Source organism: Stegostoma tigrinum, chromosome 10 (genome assembly GCF_030684315.1).
Source record: "Stegostoma tigrinum isolate sSteTig4 chromosome 10, sSteTig4.hap1, whole genome shotgun sequence".
In the NCBI taxonomy this organism is placed as follows: domain Eukaryota; kingdom Metazoa; phylum Chordata; class Chondrichthyes; order Orectolobiformes; family Stegostomatidae; genus Stegostoma; species Stegostoma tigrinum.
Window position 1 is genome coordinate 83605770 of NC_081363.1, and position 21303 is coordinate 83627072.

A 21303-nucleotide genomic window follows, 5' to 3' on the forward strand; every position below is an offset into this window, starting at 1 on the left:
GGTAATAAAGCAGCTTCTTTAACATTTCCTGTCGGGTGAAAACTGTTTGTTTCTGCCGTTGTCTTCACTGACTTGCACTGGACGCCACTCTGGTGAAGCAAAAATTTTCAAAGTGTGGAGCTGGAGGAGCAGGAAAGTTGACATTTCAGACCGGGACCCTCCTTCAGCTGTCGAGCTCAAAGCTCAAATACCTACTTTATAAAGTCCGACTCAAAATGTTAACTTTCCCGCTCCCCTGATGCTGCCTGGCCTGCTGAGTTCCTCCCACTCGACAGTGTTATCTCTGACTCCAGTGTCTGCAGTTTTTGCTATCTCTCCCCAAAATTTTCATCCTAGTTTTCCTCCATTGTCTTGCCCTGTCCCTGTTGTTGTAAATTTCCCCAGCCCTATGTGCCTCAAAGTTCTTGGTGTTCTGCTCCAATTCTACTCTTTTATGCACCTTAGATTCCAATAACTGCACTACTGTTGGTCATGCCATCAGCTGCCCAAATTTATACTCTGGAATTCATTCCTTTAACGGATCTATATGTCTCCTCTTGTAGTTATTGGTCAAAACTTATCTCCAACCAAATCTTTGGCCAGCTCAGTGCTAACTTATGTTTGATGAAGCTCCTTTAAATGATTTGGGACTTATTTTTTGTGAAAGGTGCTAGATAGATGCAAGTCATTTTTGGCAATTGAATCCAACACTGAAACTCTGTTGACAGGCAAAAGATAAAAGTTAGGAAAGTGATATTTTAGTTACGTTGTTACACACCATTGTCGAGGGTACAAGAAAGAACATCCCTCTCTACCCCCAGTATGTGTATTTCTTGCATTATCGATAAATAACCCGTCTAATGTCACATGAATTCTGTTTACTTGAAAGACTCCTACAGAATTATTTAACATCTTACCACACCATGTAGTTGCAAATGACCAGGTGTACTTGCCTTTTGCTGGACTGCACATGCCAATTAATCATTTGGTTTCATTCTGATCCCTGGTTTATTAGCATATTAAAGCAACACACAATTACCTTAAATTTGTGCTTCTGACAGCTCCATCTCTCGCCCAAAATTGCCACCCCACCACTCTCGTTCAGTGTTGCTATTAAATCTGCTAAAACCCTTTCTAATTTTGAGCACCTCTATTCATTTTTGCCTTAATTTTGTGTGATTTAGAAGGAACATTGAATTATATCACATCTTCTGTAGTCTCTCATTTGTCTTATCATTCTACTAAAGTCTTTAGTGTACCTCGTCCAAGACCCTGATATCCTTGAACATTATATTGATGTTCATGTTTGTCATCCACAGTATAACATTTGGTGATGTAAAGTGATAAAAGCTATTTTACCAGCGAAGAATCTTTGAAACAAGCGCAGATTTAAGGTAATTGCTGTGTTTACTTTAATATGGGATTAAAGCATGGGATAAAATGGGATCATCAGGAACTAAATTGTGATCCCACAAAACCAAAAATCAATTCTGAGATGTCTTCTCAGTCACGTGGTGAACTTGAGATGCATGTTTTACCTATAAGTTGACATAAATTAGTTAAAATTAGTCTAAAGTGATTTACAGTCGTTAAGATCTGCTAATCTACTTTGTGAGATGTATGTGGAATTTGCGGTCGGTCAGCATGTCTTACTCACTATGATGTTCATTTACAGTGTACCACTGAACTATCCACTATTCATTTGAGCCCATACTGCCTCTAGTTTGGATTGAAAGTGCAAATCAAGCACATTCTTTTCAGGTCTACAGTTGGACTGTATCTTTGAAATTTAATCCTCAAAGTGTAAATGGATTGAGATCCTTCACATGATCTTGTTATAACACACAAATGATATTATCATTTCTCACACAAGTGACTGATTTTGGAATTTCCTTTGTGTTGATATAACTTGGACGTCTGGCCAAAGGCTTGCACATTGGAAAGCAAGCATGTTGTGAACAGCATCTCACTTTCTGCTTGGGGACGCTCTCGCCTCAGGACTCAACATCAAGTTCAATAATTTTAGAGCTGACTTCAGTGTCCTTTAACAGTCTCCCACCCCAGACTCTGTCATAATATGGGCTGCTTTCAGCAAGCCAACCCATTTTTACCTATGTATGGTTCCCATTATCAGCTTTCCTTTCTCCTTGGCATGCTATCAACCATCCCTTTTCTGCCTGTCAGTGTCTGTCTGGGCACCACCTGTTGTTCACTCCTTTCCCCACCATTGGCACATGTACACGTACATTTCTTTTTCCTAGCTACTGTAATTCCTGAAGAAGTGTCACTGGACTCAAAATGTTAACTCTGCTTTCTCTTCACAGATACTGCCAGACCTGCTGTGTCTCTGCAGCAATTTTTTTATATGTTTCAGATTTCCAGCATCCATAGCTCTTTGTTTCATTATCATATTGTGATTATGTTGCGTTAAGTTCTTAAGGAATTCTAGGATGATGCTGCCTGAGTTGTCAGTTTTGCCTGATCTGATGAATGCCAAAACTCTGTCCTCTTCTTTTCTTTTGAAGTTACTTGGTAAGTGTGAGATCAGAAAAGGACAACAGCAGAGTGTTCCAGTCTGATGCCAACCTTAATGGATGTTGAAGTTGTGGTTATTGGGTTGCAGTGGGTCTGATTTGGGAGAGATTAGCTCCATTAATGTTACAGAGAACTCACTAGGCTTTGCTGGTCAAGTAGGTAAAATCTAAATAAAAACTGAAAGAACTGCAGATGCTTTAAATCAGGAACAAAAACAAAGTTGCTGGAAAAGCTCAACAGGTCTGGCAGCATCAACGAAGGAGAAAACAGCGTTAACGTTCTGGGTCTGGTGACCCTTCCTCGGGTGAAATCTAAAGTTTTCTTTTGTCCCTTTGCTTTCCCAGCAGAGTTTAATGACTCAGTGTGCAATAACAGCAGCGAAATTACCTGTTATCCTGTATTGCTGTCTGGTTGCCTAGCTTGATTCTCAGAGGTCATTTTCCATTTGGAGAGTCTCTGACCAGCTCAGAGTAAAGAGTCACCCATTTAAGACAAAAATGAGAATTTTTTTCCTGTCTGAGGGTACTGAAATTGGAATTTTTTTTTTACATGTACAGGCTGCATCACTAAGTATATTCAAGTCTGAGATGAACAGATTTTTAATCAGCAAGGGTTATAAAGGGTGCTAGATAACAAGATGTAGAGCTGGATAACACAGAAATCTAAAGAAGGGTCTAAGCCCAAAACATCATTACTGAAGAAGGATCTAGTCCTGAAACGTCAGCTTTCCTGCTCCTCTGATGCTGCTTGGCATGCTGTGTTCATCCAGCTCCACACCTTGTTATCTCAGATTCTCTAGCATCTGCAGTTCCTACTGTCTCTGAAACAACCTTATAAGGATGTTATTGGGACTGGAGGATATGACTTGGAAGGAGAGACTGAATAGCGTGGGACTTCATTCCTCTGAGGTATAGGAGGTTGAGGGGTGACCTTCTAGAGGTTAATAAACTCATGAGGGGTTTAGATAGTATGAATTGCATAGGTTATTTCCCAAGGATAGGGGAGTCCAAAACTAAAGGACATAGATTTAAAGTGAGAGGGAAAAGATTAAAGGAGGATCTGAGGGGCAACTTCTTCAGAGAGTGGTCCGTATGTGGAATGAGCTGCCAGAGGCAGTGGCAGATGCAGGTACAGATACGACATTTAAAAAAACATTTAGACAGGTATATGAATAGGAGGGGTTTAGAGGGATATTGGCCAAATGTAGGCAGGTGGGGCAAATTTAGCTTGGGAACATGGTCAGCACGGACAAGTTGGACTGAATGGTCTGTTTCCGTGCTGTGTAACTGAATGACTGAACAGCTGGGCATACAGACAGGACATGTCAACATTGGATACCAAACCAGATGAGAAGATACCAGGGAAGTGACCAAAAGCTTTGTCAAAGCTGTATGTATTAAAGAATGGTAAAGCGATTTGACCAGTGTAGGTAGGGAATTTGCAGAGCTCAGAACTTTAGCATTTGAAGTATGCCACTAGTGGTGGAGCAGTTGAAATTGTTTATATTTGCAATGTTACTTCTTAGGTACATTCATTTTTCATATTAGGAAGTGCGAGATTCTCCTGAGACTCTCTGCCCATTTTTGTTTTCTTTTGTTAACTGCCCCACACCCCAGCTACTCCATGCTCACATGCACAACCTGTCCCACCATAACTCACCTGTGACTTGCCTCCTCAATGCTGCAATCCTAATCCCTGACATATACCAGCCAGTGGTTTCTCAACTGCCTAATTGGCATGGGATACCAGCAGACCTTCCGGAAAGACTCCTCTCCACCTATATTCTCCTCTGTCCATCTTCAATCTGCCTCCCCCACTCTCTATTTATTTCAGAACCCTCTCCCCCTCCCCCTTTTCAGATGAAGGGTCTAGGTCCGAAACGTCAGCTTTTTTGCTCCTAAGATGCTGCTTGGCCTGCTGTGTTCATCCAGCTCTACACCTTGTTATCTCGGATTCTCCAGCATCTGCAGCTCCTATTATCTCATTGAGAAGCTTCTGCTGGTTCTCCACTTAGTGACCATGACCCCCATCACCTGGCACAAGACGCAATCTGTAGTATGCAATACATTCATAGTTTATTGTTTCTTAAGATTTTAATGCTTAGTAAGCTCAGTTTTGCTCTTGCAGGTCTTAATGCACAGTATAATATGTCCATGAGAGTTGATGGAGCCTTTGAAGAGGAGCAGGTCACCACACTCAAGCCTCTATCAAATCCTGTGTGGGATGAAAATTTTTTTTTCCATATCGACAAGAGTTTGGATCCAAAACTGAATATTGACTTGATTCAAACCAGCACAGAGTTGCAGGTTAGAAACTTATTCACATAATGATTTCACTTAGTTTAAACCATTGTTTTAAAATACTCGATGTTACTGCAAGTGAAGAGGGAGGCCAGTTGAATATTGCTGCTTTAAATTTAATAAAGATGCTTCATACTTGTGCATAAATCACAAAAGGCTAACATCCAACTTCAGCAAGTAATAGGGAAAGCAAATGGAATGTTGGCCTTTATTTAAAAGGAAATGGATTTTAAAAACACAAGGAGGCCTTGCTAAAATTATACAACGCACAAGTCAAACCACAGCCGGAACACACAACAATTTTGGTCTCATTATTTAAGAAAAGATAAGAAAGAAAGCTGAAACCTGGTATGGAGGAACAATCTTGTGAGGAGAGGTTGTATAGGTTACACCTGTACTCAATTGGAGTTTAGAAGAATGAGAAGCAAACTTATTGAAACAACCTGGGTAGACGCGGAAGGAAATTGCAGGTTATAGGGTAAAGGTAGGAAAGTGGAGTGAGAGTGATCAGATCATTCATGATTTCATGGAATGGAGTGCATTCAGTGGGCTGAATGGCTTACCATCTACTGCTGTGCATTGTGGTTTTTCTAATCTTGTCAACTTGAGTTTGATGGATTGTGGAGACATCTGGATTTATTTTTAAAACGTCAGTGAAAAGACATATAGGTCATTTACACCATTCAACTTACCTTCTCTGGCAAGAAACCCTCACCATGTCTGGCCTGCCCACACCTAAATATCCATCAGGTCACCCAACTAAAACTGCAGGACCAAAAGGCTTCCCTGTTGAGCAAAGATAGTAGGAAGGGTCTCAATTTGAAACGTCAACTTTCCCGCTCCTCTGATCCTACCTGGCCGACTGTGCTCATCCAGCTCTACACCTTGTTATCCCTGTTGAGCAGACTGTCTTCACTCCTTAGTACACTGAGGTGTAGTGGGACGGAAAGGAGGAAAAAGACCTATTGAGGGAACTTTGGCACAGATGACAGCAGCTTGTAAATGATTCTGAAATGTATGAATTTATGGGTTTGAACCATACCTGTGATTGTTAGTGTCTTGGTGTAGAGCCAATGGCATTGTTACAGCATTTGGCATCACTTAATGTCCAAAGATAAGGTTCTGTGGGGGTATGAGGAGGGTGGCGTGAGCTGAAAGCCTAACGCAACATGTACAGACAAGACGAACAATGCATGTAAATGACTTTGGGTCACGCTGACACTAAGTTAATGTGTACACCAATGTACACACTTTTCACTGTACTTTTACATTGAATACACATGACAATAAATGATTCCATTCAATTCAGTTCACTTGCAGTTTCCAGCATAAAAAGGGGTTCCCAGTGGAGAGCATCCCCCAATTCCAGAACTCCAATTTTGTTAGGATTCCAAGATATCACACCAATGCTGAATGAGGAAAATTTTTGCTGCTACTCTGGAATTCACTCTTTTGTCCATGACCAAGGCTGTAATCCATTCAGGAGCTGAATGACCATGGTGGAACCCAATCTCATGATTAAGAGTAGACTGGTGAGGTGATAATTGGCTGGGTGGAATTTATCCTGGCTTTTTGTGTATCCGACTTACCTGAGAAATCTTACACAATGCCAGGTCGACAGAATCAGACCATTTGGCCTATCGAGTCCACACCAACCCTTTGAAGAGCATCCCACCCAGACCCAAACCCCTACCCTGTCCATGCAACCCTGCATTTCCCATGGTTAACCTATCTAACCTACATATCCCTGGAAATTATAGGCAATTTAACGTGGCTATTCCACCTAATCTGCACTGGACGGTGGGAGGAAACCAGAGGAAACCCACGCAGACCACGATGCCGAAGGGTAGGTTCGAACTCACGTCCCTGGTGCTGTGAGGCAGTAGTGCTAACCACTGAGCCACTGTACCCTGCCAGTTTTCCCCAGTTTGGATGCCAGTTTTGTAACTGTGCTTGAATAACTGAGCTAGTGGCATAGCACGTTCTGGAACACAGGTCTCCAGTACTATTACCAGAGTGTTGTCAACACCTTTGTGCTATTCAGTGCGTTCAGTTATTTCTTTATGTCCACTGGAATGAATAAAATTGGCTGAAGACTGGGGTTGTAATGTTAGGGTTTTACATTAGGTTTAATGTTAGGGTGGATTCTCCCTTTGGCACTTCTGGATGAAGATGCTTGCGAATGCTTCATCCTTTGGCCATGTCCTGACGTGCTGCACCCCCATTTTTGAGGATGAAGATGTTTGCAAGCCCCTTCTCCAGTGAGTTGTTTCATTACCCGCCACCATTCACCAGTTAAAGTGGCAGGACTGTAGAGCTTAGATTTGATCTGTTGGCCGTAGAATCAGTTAACGCTGTCTACCATAGTCGCTTATGCTATTCAGTGTGCAAATAGTCCTATGTTGTAGCTTCACGAGATTGACACCTCCTTTTTTATGTTGCCTGGTGCTGTTCCTGGCATGCCCTCTGCATTCTCAATTGAACCAGGAATGAGCCCTGACCTTGGTGATAATGGTAGAGTGCAGGCAGTGCAATTATGAGCCGTGAGGTTACACATTGTAGTTCAGTACAATTTGGGTGATACTGATGGCCCACAATGCCTGTGGATGCCCAGTATTCAGTTATTTAGTCAGCTTCATTTGGCCTGGTGATGATGCCATGTAACAGGTGGTATCTTCATTGTGAAGACAGTACTTTATCTGCATAAGGAGTGTGCAATGACTGCTTCTCTTGGTACTGTCTCAGACGATGTGTGCATTTTTGTAGATTGCAGAGGATGAAGTCAAACATATTTCTCTTCCTGTTCACACTGTCACACTTGCCAGTGCCACAGCTGTGTCCACTAGGACTCAGTCAGTAGTGATACTACTATGCCAGTCTTGGTGATTCACCTGGAACCGTTCCACACTCGGCTCTTCTTCCAAGTGGTGTCCAACATGGAGGAATATTGATATATCAACTGCAGAGGCTGGTAGGTGGTAGGCAGCTTGAGGTTTCCTTGATCAAGTTTGACCTGATGCTCTGGACTCAGGATTGAGTACTTATAAGACAATTCCCTCCTGACTGTGTGTGACTGTGCTGCCATCTCTAGTTAGTCTGTCCTGTTGCTGGGTCAGGAATGAGCCAGGGTTTGGCGATGTTTGTTTGGGACATTTTCCACATGATTCCGAGAGAATTACAATGTCCGGTAATTGCTTGACATAACTTTTGAACATTTCCGTCAGTTTTGGTACAAGGCATTAATAAGGAGCATTGACAGTTGTGTGTGCTATTGTCGTTTCTAATGCTCACTTAACTCAATTGGCTAACTAGCTGGTTTGCAATGCAGAATGATGCCAACAGCGTGAGTTGAATTCCCATATTGATTGAGGTTACCCTGAAGGACTCTCCTCAACCTCTCCCCTTACCTGAGGCGCCACCAGTTGTTCCTCTTTAATGAGATAGCAGCCATATGGTCTGCTAAGAATGGCAAACTTGAGCTTATCGGATGATTGTCCAGTTTAACAGATTTTGCATAAATTAGCTAGAGCTGAGTGCTTTGCTAGACCGTTTCAGAGGGTGTTTGAAAGTTAGCCACATTGCTGTGGATCTGGAGTCACATGTAAGCCAAACCAAGGGCATTAGTAAATTTTAATGATAATTGACAACATGATTTCATATTCACCATCAGAGTAGCTTTTACTCCCAGGTGATTTAATTTAACCCTCTGCCGTGGTGGGATTCTGATGTCCCTGGAGCATCAGTCTGTGTGACTGGATTACTAAACTAGCAACAATATGACTATATTTTGTTACATCTCCCTAATTCTCCGTCATAAACATCATACCCCTTATTCTGGCATTGTGTTAATTGCCGCAAAGAACTGCCCCCGCGACACCCCCCCCCCCCCCCCCAGCTATTCTTCCTGCATCTACTGTTATTTTCACTCTGTAAAAACAGATTTTAAAAGTTTCATATTCTTCAGATAGGTATCTTGAGAGGAGTGGGATAGGGCTTTATTTTGGACAGTGAGATATGATAGGACTGAATGTTTTCAGTCTAGCATGATCCAATATGCTTGATGCTTCACTGTGAACAATTTCTGCACATTTGTTGTAGGATGACATGCATGTTGAAATGATGAAGGAAACCTCTGTAGTGGGTTCAGGGACTGTGCCATTGTATCAGCTTCCTCTTGGAAAGAATGTGGACATGGTAATGACTCTTGACAAGGTGAGCAGTATTTAAAACCTTTGGCCAGCTTCTAAATATTTTCTAAACTAACTGTTCAGAGCTGTTATGATACATCTCTAGAGCAGGCTGATCTTGAACCAAGACTTACTGACTCAAAGGGTAGGGGCACTGTCACTGCACCACAAGAGCCGCTTTGGTCAACTCCTACTCTTGAGTTGACTATCAGTGTGATAGTTCTTATCGTTAATTCGCTTATGAGTGGGCATGCTATTCATAGCTGTGTGCTAAGAAAGCGTTGTTCATTGCATCTGGGTAAGGTTCTTGCAATTCTTGCTAGCCCCACAATAGATTAGCTGTGAAAATCCTTTATGAACCAAATAGCAGCATCTCAGCCTTGCTGCTAGTTTTTAGGAATTGTCCGACTTCATTTCACTTTTGGTCAAAAAAGTCTGGCCTTTTTTTTATTTTAAATAAAAAGATGAGGATGCAGAGGTCCTCTGTGCAGTTTCAGAATCATCCCAACAGTTCACTTTGATTGTAGCAGGTGACTGGCATCTAAGGTAGCCAGAGATAGTAGGAACTCAGAAAATTGTCTGAAGAAGAGTCTAGGCCCGAAACATAGGCCCTCCTGCTCCTCTGATGTTGCTTGGCCTGCTGTGTTCATCCAGATCTACGCCTTGTTATCTCAGATTCTCCAGCATCTGCAGTTCCTACTATCTCTGGCTACCTTAGATGTTAGTCATCTGTACAATCAAAGTGAACTGTTGGGATGATGTTGAAACTGCACAGAGGACCCCTGCATCCTCATCTTTTTATTTAAAATAAAAAGGAGGCCAGACTATTTTAGCCAAAAGTGAAATGAACATTTTCTGAAGAAGGGTCTAGGCCTGAAACGTCAGCCTTCCTGCTCCTCTGATGCTGCTTGGCCTGCTGTGTCCATCAGATCTACACCTTGTTATCTAAGGTAGCCATGTTGTTTTTACTTTATTTTTAAAACCCACAGCCGCTAATGTAAATTGGAAAACACTATCAAAGAGCTGGCACAGCTAAATGCCCCACCCACCATCCCCCACTCTACACCATAAAGCTTAATGATTCCAATCTTGTTAGAGATTGGGTCTGTCTTTGGTTTCCCAGGAGAGAAATTAACCCTGACTGAGGGAAAGGGCGCATTTTGACTCTACGAAGCATAGAAAAGAGGTTGGGAGGATCTTGAGGTGCAATGGTATTATCACCTGTCCCAAAAGAATATCATAACATGTCCAAATAGGCTGATTAACAAGAACTAGAAGAAGGTATGAAGTGGTTAAAGTGTTGTGCAATCATTAATGCAGTGGCCTTAACTTCAGTTTGACACTTCATGAAAAACTGAATATTATGCCTTCTGAATCAAAGTGAACTGGATCACACTTCCCAAGACCATTTGTCCACTATTATGAGTGAGCAATCTGAAGTTTTCTTAACTGTTTTGACTGTTGCTACAGTTTGCAACTAATCTATTAAAATGAACACATCAGCAATAACTTTATGAATACAAGCCCATAACAAGGCTTTGGTGTTTACTGTTACAGTGCTACTTCAAACTGTCAAATTTGCCAAAGCAAGGATATCCTGATTCTGTGTCTCGGAGGGAAATGGGGGAGGAGACCAAACATTTCCCTCAAGGGAAAAGCTGAAAAAAACAAGTTCACTTGTTCCCTGCATGCCCTGTTAGATTTTAATATTTGTCATAAATCATGCATCCAGCTTGTTGACTGGGGAATGGTATGTGGTGCCAGAAAGAATAGAAATAAAATGCATCCCTTCCAACCACATTGAGGGAAGAAGCAACAAATAGAGGCCTTTTAGAAGAAAGCATGATACTTGAAAAAGCAAAAAGAGAATTTGCAGTTTTTTTGGATAAAATTTTCACAGACCATGAGCTATTTGGACATCATGGTTTTTGCCTGTAACATGCAAGAGAAATTTATTTATCCTTGCATTTCCATTATTCATCACTAAAAACCTGAATGATAATGATATTGTAATGATATTACCTCCCCCCAGCAGGTCCACAGAATATATGATCTTTTCAACCCTGGCTTTTTCAGTGCTAGAGGTTCAGAAAGGGTTGCTGATAGTAGACATGTTTAAGCAACAATTAAACTCTCAGAGGGGACTAAGTCAGTTCTGGGAGCTTGCATTGGTTAGCAGAAGTAACTCTGCCTCCTCATGATCTCTCTTAGGATCAGAGTGTTGACCTGAGACTGAAAGCTAAGAAATGGTGAGTTCATTTTAATCTCTGACTTCTGTTCTAATAACTTTGCATATACTGCATTAGATATGTGTATATAAACCTCAGTCTGCCCAAGTTTTTACAATGTCACTTACATTTGTGAAAAGATACTTGAAAAATGATGTTCCAGCAGGTCTATACTGTCTTTGCTTCCAAGGGCTGAAAAATGTGCTGGTGGAGTACTTTTAATACACTTGTGAGATGTGAACATCACTGACTAGCCAGTGATTATTGCTCATCCCTAGTTGTGATTGAGAAGATGGTGGTGAGTTGCCTTCTTGAACTCTGTCATATTCTTCATTAGTAAGTGTGGAGAAGTCTTCATGCTGAAGAAGTTAATCCAAATGTTTCCCACCTGGAAACCATTGATGAATCGGGAGATGTACGCCCTATTAAAGTTAAAGTTTGGCCACACTAAAATCCACACACAGCTTTCATAAGGCTAACAGAGACAAGAGGCAATACCAAACTAAGCTTGAGATGCAGACCAACCATACAGACATCTGTTGTTTTTGGCAAGGCTTACACAACATATTGGGCTACAAAGTGAAGTCAAACCGAATCACAGGCAACAATACATCCTTACCCAACAAGGTCAATGCATTCTACACCCACTTTGAATAGAGGTCAATGAAATGATGTCACCTATCCCAGTACCCACAGTCACCACCGCTGTCGTTAGATCGACCTTCTTGAGAGTGAATCCGTGAAAAGCAACTGGCCCGAGTGGAGTGTCCCCAGCTGTGCACTCAAATCCCGTGTAGACCAGCTGGCGGGAAAGTTTGCAGATATTTTTAACCTCCCCTTACAATGATTTGAAGTCCCCCACCTGTTTCAAGAAGACTACCATCAACCCAGTGTCAAAGAAAAGTCAAGCAGCCTGCCTCAATGGCTACTGGCCTCTGAAAGGTTAGTCGTGGCTTATATCAACTCCAGCCTACTGAATTGCCTTAATCCTTCACAATTTGCCCATCAGTGCAACAAGCCTGCAGCAGACACCATCTGCCTGGCCCTATACTCATCCCTGGAACATCTGAATAAAAGGATCTCCACGTCAGACCCCTACATAGTGAACGCTTATTCTGCCTTCAACACAATAATTACAAACAACCTCATCTCTAAGCTCCATGACCTCGGTCTCAGCTCCTCCCTCTGTAACTGAATCCTCGATTTCCTGACCCATAGACTGCGATCAGTAATAGGCGTCAACGCCTCCTCCACCATAATCCTCAACGTCGGTGCCCTGCAAGGCTGTGAACTCAGCCCCCTGCTGTACTCCTTATATGCTCACGACTGTGTGGCCAAATTCCCACCCAACTCCATTTACAAGTTTGCTGACCGACACCATAGCTGTAGGTTGGATCTCCCAACAGTGATGAGACAGAATACAAGAAAGAGATTGAGAGCTGACCAGCATGATATAAAAACAACAATCTCCACATCAAGGTCAGTAAAACAAAAGTACTGGTCATTGGCTTCAGGAAACGGATTGGAGGGCACATCCCTATCTGCATCAATGGTGCTGAGGTGGAGATGGTCGAGAGTGTCAGGTTCCTGGGAGTGATGGACCATCAATCTGTCATGGTCCACTCAACGTGGAGGTGATGGGCAAGAAAGCACAACAAAGCTTCTACTTTATCAGGAGGTCAAGGAAATTCAGCAAGTCCACAAAGACACTTACCAATTTTTATAACTGGAAGCAAAATGGCTGACAAACTAGTTAAATTCATACCTCTGTTCTAACTTCACAAAGGAGAACAGGAATAACATATTAGAAATAATGAAGAACATTGGGTTTAAGTGAGAATGAGGAACTGAATTCGAGAGACCTCTGGATGGCATGTTGCCTCCCTGGTCAGATAAATCACTGGCATAAAGTATTCTGAAGAGGGATGGCAAACGGACAGAGATCATAGTATATATGGCATGGTGACTCAATGGGTTAACACTGCTGCATCTCAGCAGCAGCAACCCAGGTTTGATTCCAGCCTTGGGTGACTGTCTGTGTGGCGTATACATGCCCTCCCCGTGTCTGTGTGGGTTTCTGCCGGGTGCTCCTGTTTCCTCCCACAGTCCAAAGATGCACAAGTTGGGTGGATTGGCCAGGCTCAATTGCCCTATAATGTCCAGGGATATACAGACAAGTAGACAAATCTACTGGAATTCTTTGAGGATGTAACTAGTAGAGTTGATCGGGGAGGCAGTGGTTGTGGTTTATTTGGACTTTCAAAAAGACTTTTGACAAATCTTACGCGATTACTGTGTAAATTTAAAGCATGTGGAATCAGGCATAGAATATCAGGTTTAGTGAGAATGAGGAACTGAATTAATTTTTTATTGGTGGATAAATTGATGGGATTGAAGGCTGATAAATCCTAAAGCCTGATAATCTACATACCAGAGAATTTAAGCAAGTGGCCCTAGAAATAGTGGATGCATTGATGGTCATCTTCCAAAATTATTTTGATTCTGGAGCAGCTCCTACAGATTGGACGAAGGGTGGCTCACGTAGTCCCACTATTTAGAAAAGTATATAGAGAAAATACAGGGAATTATAGACCAGTAGGTCTGACATTGGTCGTGGGAAAGTTGCTAGATTCCACTATCAAGAATTTTATAGCAAAGCACTTAATGGTAGAATCAGACACAGTCAGCTTGGATTTACAAAAGGGAAATCATGCTTGTCCAATCTACTGGAATTCTTCGAGGATGTAACTAGTAGAGTTGGTTGGGGGGAGTCGGTGGTTGTGGTTTATTTGGACTTTTCAAAAGGCTTTTGACCAAATCTCACAAGATCACAGTTTAAAACGTGTGGAATTGGGCTAATGTATTGAGATGCATAGAAAACTAATTAGCAGATAGGAAACAATGTGAATAAATAGGTCTTTTTCTGAATGGCAGGCAGTAATTAGTGGGGCCTCACAGGGATCAGCGTTAGGACCTCAACTTTTCACAGTATGTTGCTGCTTGATGAGGGAACTCTAAATATAATATCTCAAAACGTGCAGACGACACAAAGTGAGGAGAGTGCAGAGATGTTGCAGTGTGAGTCAGACAGGCTGATTGAATAGGCAGATGCAGTATAATCTGGATAAAAATGAGGTTATCCACTTTGCAAAAATAGGAAGGTCGATTGTTATTTGGCTGTAAACTGAGACTCTCATGCAAGACTTTATCAAAAGCCTTGCTGAAGTCCAAGTAGACTATGTTGAATGCTTTGTCTTCACCTAAACACCGGTCACTTCTTCGAAAAATTCAATCAAGTTGAACAGAAATGACCTTCCCTTAACAAATCCATGCTGACTATTTCTGATTAATCTTTGTCTCTCCAAATGCGGGTTACTTCTGTCCCTCGTAATTGCTTTCAATAGTTTCCCCACCACTGAAGTTAGAATGACTGGCCTGTAGTTTCCTGCATTATCTTTCTCCCTTCTTGAATAACGATAGCATGTTGGCTGTCCTCCAATTGTCTGAGATACTCCTGTATCCAGAGAGGAATTGAAAATTATTGCCAGTGCCCCTGCAATTTCCTCCCTTGTCTCACTCAGCAGCCTGATATGTTTTATCTGGCTCTTGAGATTTATCTACTTTAAAACCTGTCAGATTACTCAGAAACTCCTGTGTCTTTACTAATTTCTTCAAGTATATCAGTCCTTACGCTCTGACTTCTATACTCTCACAATCCATCTCATTGGTGAACTCTGACATTAAGTATTCATTTAGAACTCTACCTTCTAAGATGCCATCCCTCCTAACCACTGTAATTGAATCCCTGATCGATGCTGTGACACCTCCTCCTCCTCATTCCCTATATTCCCTGTTTCCTGGAATATTGAACTGAAAATCCTGCTCTCCCTTTCAACCAGTGACAGCAAGACATGACTCACTATCTTTTAATTCATGCCCTCAACTCATCTGTTTTGTTCATCAGACTCCTTGCACTGAAATAAATACCATCCACCTTACAAAACCCCTTGTGCCATAACTGGCCTGTAATTTCTGTGTCTTCCTGACTTATTTGCTGTCTCTTATAATTTTGGCTATGCATCTCCACCTGCTGAACCTTCTCTCATGATCCCACCTCCTTGCCAAGTGTGAACCCTCTCAATCGCACTAGCAAATCTCTGCGTATGGATGCTGGTCTCATTCTGGTTCAGGTGCAACCTATCTGCATTGTACAAGGCCCAATACCACCAAAAACAATCCCAATGACCCAGAAAACGTCAGCTCTCCCACTTGTACACTTCTCCAGCCACACATTCTTCTGGAATAACCTCCTTTTTCTATACTCACTAACGTATAGCACCAGAAGTAATCTAGAAATGTTTTTTATTCACTCATGATTCGTGAGCAATGCTGGCTGGCTAGCATCTTATTGGCTGTTCCTCGCTATCGAGGAACAGACAATAAAGTAAGTGGTGGTGAGCTGCCACCTTGAACCGCTGCAGTTCTCGTGCTGCATTTTGACCCACAATGCCCCTTAGGGTGGGGATTGCAGGATTTTGACCCAGCAATTAGTGAAAAAACAGCAATTTATTTCCAAGACAGAATAATGAGTGGCTGAGAGGGGATTTCCCAAGTATCTACTGCCCTTGTCCTTCTCATGGATGTCATTGTGGATTTGGAAGGTGCTGTCTAAGGAGCTTTGGTGAATTTCTGAAGTATGTCTTGTAGATAGTACACACGCCTGCCACTGAGAGTCATGGTGGACGGAATGGATGCTTCGGGATATGGTGTCAATCAAGCAGGCTGCTTCGACCTGGATGGTGTTAAACTTTTTGAATGTTGTTGGAGCTGCACTCATCCAGGCAAAAGGGGAGTGCTCCATGATATTCCTGACTTTTGCCTTATAGATGGTGGACAGGCTTTGTGAGGTTGAGAGATGAGTTGCTTGCTGTGACATTCCTAGCCTTTGACCAGCTCTGAAAGCCACTATGTTTATGTGGCAAGTCCATTGGTAATCCCAAGGGCCAGAAGCTCAACTGGACCTGAATACAAGATTACTACCTTGTGGATCCCATTGTTCACTCTATAAATTCTGTTTTCAGGACCTCATCTCTTTTTCTGCCTTTGCCACTGGTGCCAGTATAGAATCATAGAATCCTACTGTGTGGAAAGAGAACATTCAGCCTTTTGAGGCTGCACTAACCCTCTGAAGAACATCTGACCCAGACCCAGCTCCTCCACCATACCTCCATAACCCCACATTTCCCATGGCTAACCCATCTCATCTGCACATCCCTGGATATTACAGGACAACTTAGCATGGCCAAAGCACCTAACCTGCACATCTTTGGACTGTGGGAAGAAACTGGAGCGCCTGGAGGAAAGCCACGCAGACACGGGGAATACATGTGTACTCCACACAGACAGTCACCCAAGGCTGGAATCGAACCTGATGCAGCAGTGCTGTATTGAGCCACTGTGCTATATATATTATAATTGCTGTCCATTTGCCCTGCCTTTTGAGAATATCTTGCACCACTCAGTGAAGTCCCTGACCTCGGCACCAGGGAGGCAGCATAACATCCTGGAATCTCTTCTGTGGCTGCAGAAATGCCTGTTTGTTCTCCTTACATTTTAACCCCCTACCACTGTAGCCCTTCCTCCCATCTTATGTAGCATGCCGCCAGTGAAGTTGGCTCTCACTACTTTCCTCTCTGCAGCCTTCTCTCCAACAAAATGAAACAGAGTATATCTGATAGAAAAGAGGATAGCCACAGCTTCACCTCCAACTGTTTAAATGCAAGGATTTATTTTTCACTGACAGTATCCAATCAGCTGCCTCTGCTATCTCCCTTACACTTGTAGTCCACTTAGGTAGGCTCCCTCCAGAGCTCCCTTCTGCTCTAGCCCTGAATTTGTCTCTTCTTTCTTGCCCTTTGTCTCAAGAGATTTGTTCAAGAGATCCTCTCTTGCTGGCTTGATTGTTTTACCACAAAACTGTTTATCATGTAACATCTTTCCTGATTTATATTTTCGCTGAGATTGTTTCTGCTCAGGTTCTGTTCCTTTCTCTTTCAAACAATGGGATAGTGTAGGGGGAGGGGCTTAGATTAGTTCACAGATCGGCGCAACATCCAGGGCCGAAGGGCCTGTTCTGTGCTGTATTGTTCTATGTTCTAAACCTGCCTTAATAATCCTTTGCCTTTAGCACCAGCACCACTTACTCAAAGACAGCTAGGAACAGGCGGTAAAATGCTGGCCAGCCAGTATTGCTCGGGTCTCATGAGTGAATAAAAAAAATTTCTAGATTACTTCTGGTGCTACATGCTAGTGAGTGTAGAAATAGGAAGTTATTCCAGGAGTTATTCTGGAGAGGTGTGCAGGGGGAAGAGCTGATGTTTGCTGTCATTACCTCTTCCCTTGTTAAAAGAAACACTCGACCTTGCAAACTACCGTACAATCTGCAAACCTGCTTTTCTCTCCAATCTCTGAACGTGTTCTCTTCTTCCAGATCCATTCTCACTGTTCTTGGAATTCCATGTTTGAATTGCTCCAATCATATTATTGCCTGTAGCAAAATATCTAAATGGTTCTTCCCTGAATAAATCCTATTTGAGTTTTGATCTTCCTGCTTTTTTGACCTGCCCGCTGTGTAACACTATTGATCACAATATTCTTCTTGATAGCTCTCTAACATCATACAACTTGGTGAATAATGCATTTGGCCTACTTCCATTCCCCTCTAATGCTTGCCCTTCCTATTCTCGCATTAGCCCTTGAGTCCTGCAAGCAACTATCCTTGGCTCCCTCTAGTTTCTCATCCACATGTGTCTCCCAGCAACAACATCCTGAAAATACATCAGTTTCTGGGTGTACACACAATGGTCAGCTTTTATATTAGTATCTCCACAGACTCCATCCTCTGTTTCTAGATTGTCAAGAGTGCTTGTCTTATGCTCAGTCCTGAATAATCAGAAATTTCCTCCAGTTTATTATTGAGAAGCCTGAAGCTATTGCCTCTTGTCCCTGTTATGAATTCTACTTCCATATCACTAACTAATCATCTCCAAGACTGAGACTGTACAAGACTGTTTGCAACCGCAGTGTTTTGACCTTGACTTTGGCTTTCAACTACATGACTGTGCCATTGTGAAGACCAGGAGTTTCCACCTCTATAACATTGCCCAGCTGACTCATTCAATGCACCTCAGCTCTTCTGTCGGTGTGCTACTGCCAAACTTGACTATTCCAGCACTCTCCTGGCTGACCCTTAACATTATATCCTCTCTAAATTCTGCTGCCTGTGTTGTAACTCACCATACTCCACTCATCCAACACACCATGTACTTGGTGTAGCCTTCTCTCCCAGTTGTCTAAAACCTTCATTTTAACATTCTCACCCTTGTTTTAAAGTCCCTCCATAGCTTGGCCTTTCCTGATTCTGCGATTTCCTCTAGCCCTAGAACCTTTCATATTATCTTTACTTCTCTAATTTTGTCCTGTTGCGAGCATTCTCAGTTTTAGTAGCTCCTCCAGTGGTAAGCATGCTTTCACCGGCATCGGCCTCAAACTCAGGAATACCTTCCATAATTCTCTTGGTCTCCTTGTCTCACTCTTCACCTTAAGACACTCCTTAACAATATCCCTCCATCTGACTGAATGTCTCCTTACATAGCTTAGGGTCAAAGGTTTGTTTTATAATGTCTGAGAGAGTTTGGATGTTTCATTCTGCTGAAGATGCTTTCTGAATATAAGTTATTGCTAAAAAGACTTGAAGACCTAAATCACTTACTCCTCTTCCTGTCTATTGTCTACCTCTTCAAAGGCTTTCTTTACTAATTCAACAAAGGTAGATTCTGCCTGTATCTATTCATAAACATTCTCTTATGCAAAACTTGTTTGGTAATTAGCACTGTCTGAAATGTATACGCTGGAATGTCTTTTATTTAAGTTTATTATTTAATCTGACCATTGCTTTCAGGTCAGTCTTAACCCATTAGCTCAGTGGGCGAAACTGATTAACACTTACTCACTGAATAGATTGGGTTTGACTGTGAATATTTTTGTTGAACAGCTATGAAGATCTTGATGTGCGCCTGAATTTTGACATTGCTGATGCAGAGAAAGAATTCCTTGCAAAGAGAAAGAAATTTAGCGCACAAGCACTGAAGAAAGTACTGAACTTAAAGAAGACTCCTAAGGACAGCAATGTATGAAGTAAAACAAAGAATGTAGTGAGCTGGTTAAACACGCTTTTTTTCATTTGGGGGTAGAGGGGAGGGAAAGGAACCCTTTTCTGTTCTTCAAGTAACTACATTAGTGTTATTGATGGACTGCAGCTCTCAATGTTTTGAGTTTACTTTTAAACTAATGTAAAACATTTGTTGACAATAATTCTTACTGTAAATAGAGTCATTGATGTTGTGGTGATGTCACTGCTTTAGGAAGTGAGGCCGGGTTAGTGCTACAATTTCAAATCCCACCACATGAGCTAGGAAAATATAAACTTGGGTTACCTAGTAGGGGAAGATTGGACAGTTTGGATATGTATCACTGGAACTTCGAAATGTGAGAGTTTTCTGAAACATTTGAGATCCTGAGGGAATTTGATTAGATGGTTAAATGTTACTTATTAAAAATAGAAACTAGAAATAGTTTTCAAATGAGGAGTCTCCCCTTTAAGATGGAGATGATGAGAAATAACCACTCAGTTGTGAATTTATGGAATTCTCTACCCCTTTAGCAGGGTTGTGGATGTTCCAGCATTGAATATATTTTAAGTCTGTGTGGACAGATCTTAGGCTATAGACACGCTCGCTGAGCCGAGGTGTTTGAATGCAGACGTTTCGTCACTCTGCTAGGTAACATCATCAGTACGCCTCCAGTGAAATGTCAACATCTGTCCCACTTGTTATTTATATGCTTCGGTGTGCTTTGGTGGTTGGCATTACTTCTGCTTCTATTTTTCAGTGATTTGTACATTGGGTCTAGTTCAATGTGTTTGTTGATGGAGCTCCAGTTGGATTGCCAGGCCTCTGGGAATTCCCCGACATGTCTGTTTGGCTTGTGCTACTATGGATGTGTTGTCCCAGTCAAATTTGTGTTCTTTGTTTGTGTGGAAGCCAAACTGGCAGAAAACTGACAATAAGGATACGTGAACACCTAGAGACAAGACCAATTCTCACTGGCCTCAGTACCTACAGACAAAGAATGACACAAATTCGACTGGAACAACATACCCATAACAGCACAAGCCAAATAGAGACATGCCAGGAAATTAGGCATCTTTCATGTTTGCCGGAAGTTACCAGTCAAGGGAGCAACAGAGTGTTGTATGGTATATGTCTGGAATGCACATTATAAAATTGCACTGAAAAGGGTGCAGGGGAGAGTTACCAGAATGTTGCCTGGGCTGGAGATTTTTAGTTATGAAGAGAGATTGGATAGATTAGAGATAATACAGTATGGAGCTGGAGGAACACAGCAGGCAAGGCAGCATTAGAGGAGCAGGAAAACTGACATTTTGAGTTGGGACCCTTCCTCAGAAATGGGGGAGAAGGAAGGGAGCTCTGAAATAAATAGAGACATCCAATCCCTATACACTAGCATTCCTCATGCAGATCGCCTAAAAGCCCTCCGTTTCTTCCTCTCCCGCAGGCCCAACCAGTCCCCCTTATCCACCTAACCGAAAGCATCATTACCCTTAACAACTTCTCCTCCTTCCACTTCCTACAGACTAAGGGGGTGGCCATGGGTACCCACATGGGCCCAAGCTATGCCTGCCTCTTTGTAAGATATTTGGAACAGTCCCTGTTCCATAGCTACACTGGCCCTATCCCCCACCTCTTCCTCCGCTGCATTAATGACTGTGTCAGCGCTGCCTTGTGTTCCCACAAAAATCTTGAACAGTTCATCAACTTTACTAAAACCTTTCACCCCAACCTCAAGTTCAACTGGACCATCTCTGATGCTTCCCTCTCCTTCCAGGACCTCTTTGTCTCCATCTTTGGTGACCGCCCCAAAACTGATGTCTATTTCAAGCCCACTGACCCCCACAGCTAACTAGACCACACCACCTCTCACCCACCATCCTGC

At 42.4% G+C, this 21303-nt stretch overlaps 1 protein-coding gene across 1 annotated transcript in view; it reads left to right on the forward strand.

Annotated features, from left to right (window-relative positions):
* LOC125455295 (cytosolic phospholipase A2 zeta-like) overlaps nucleotides 1–21303 on the forward strand; it is a 99330-nt gene that overhangs the window by 34383 nt on the left and 43644 nt on the right. The window contains exons 11-15 of the mRNA XM_059649470.1: nucleotides 4642–4820; nucleotides 7581–7670; nucleotides 8913–9026; nucleotides 11213–11250; nucleotides 19283–19418. Of these exons, the coding sequence (XP_059505453.1) occupies nucleotides 4642–4820; nucleotides 7581–7670; nucleotides 8913–9026; nucleotides 11213–11250; nucleotides 19283–19418 (557 nt within the window). The remainder of the gene's footprint in view (nucleotides 1–4641; nucleotides 4821–7580; nucleotides 7671–8912; nucleotides 9027–11212; nucleotides 11251–19282; nucleotides 19419–21303) is intronic.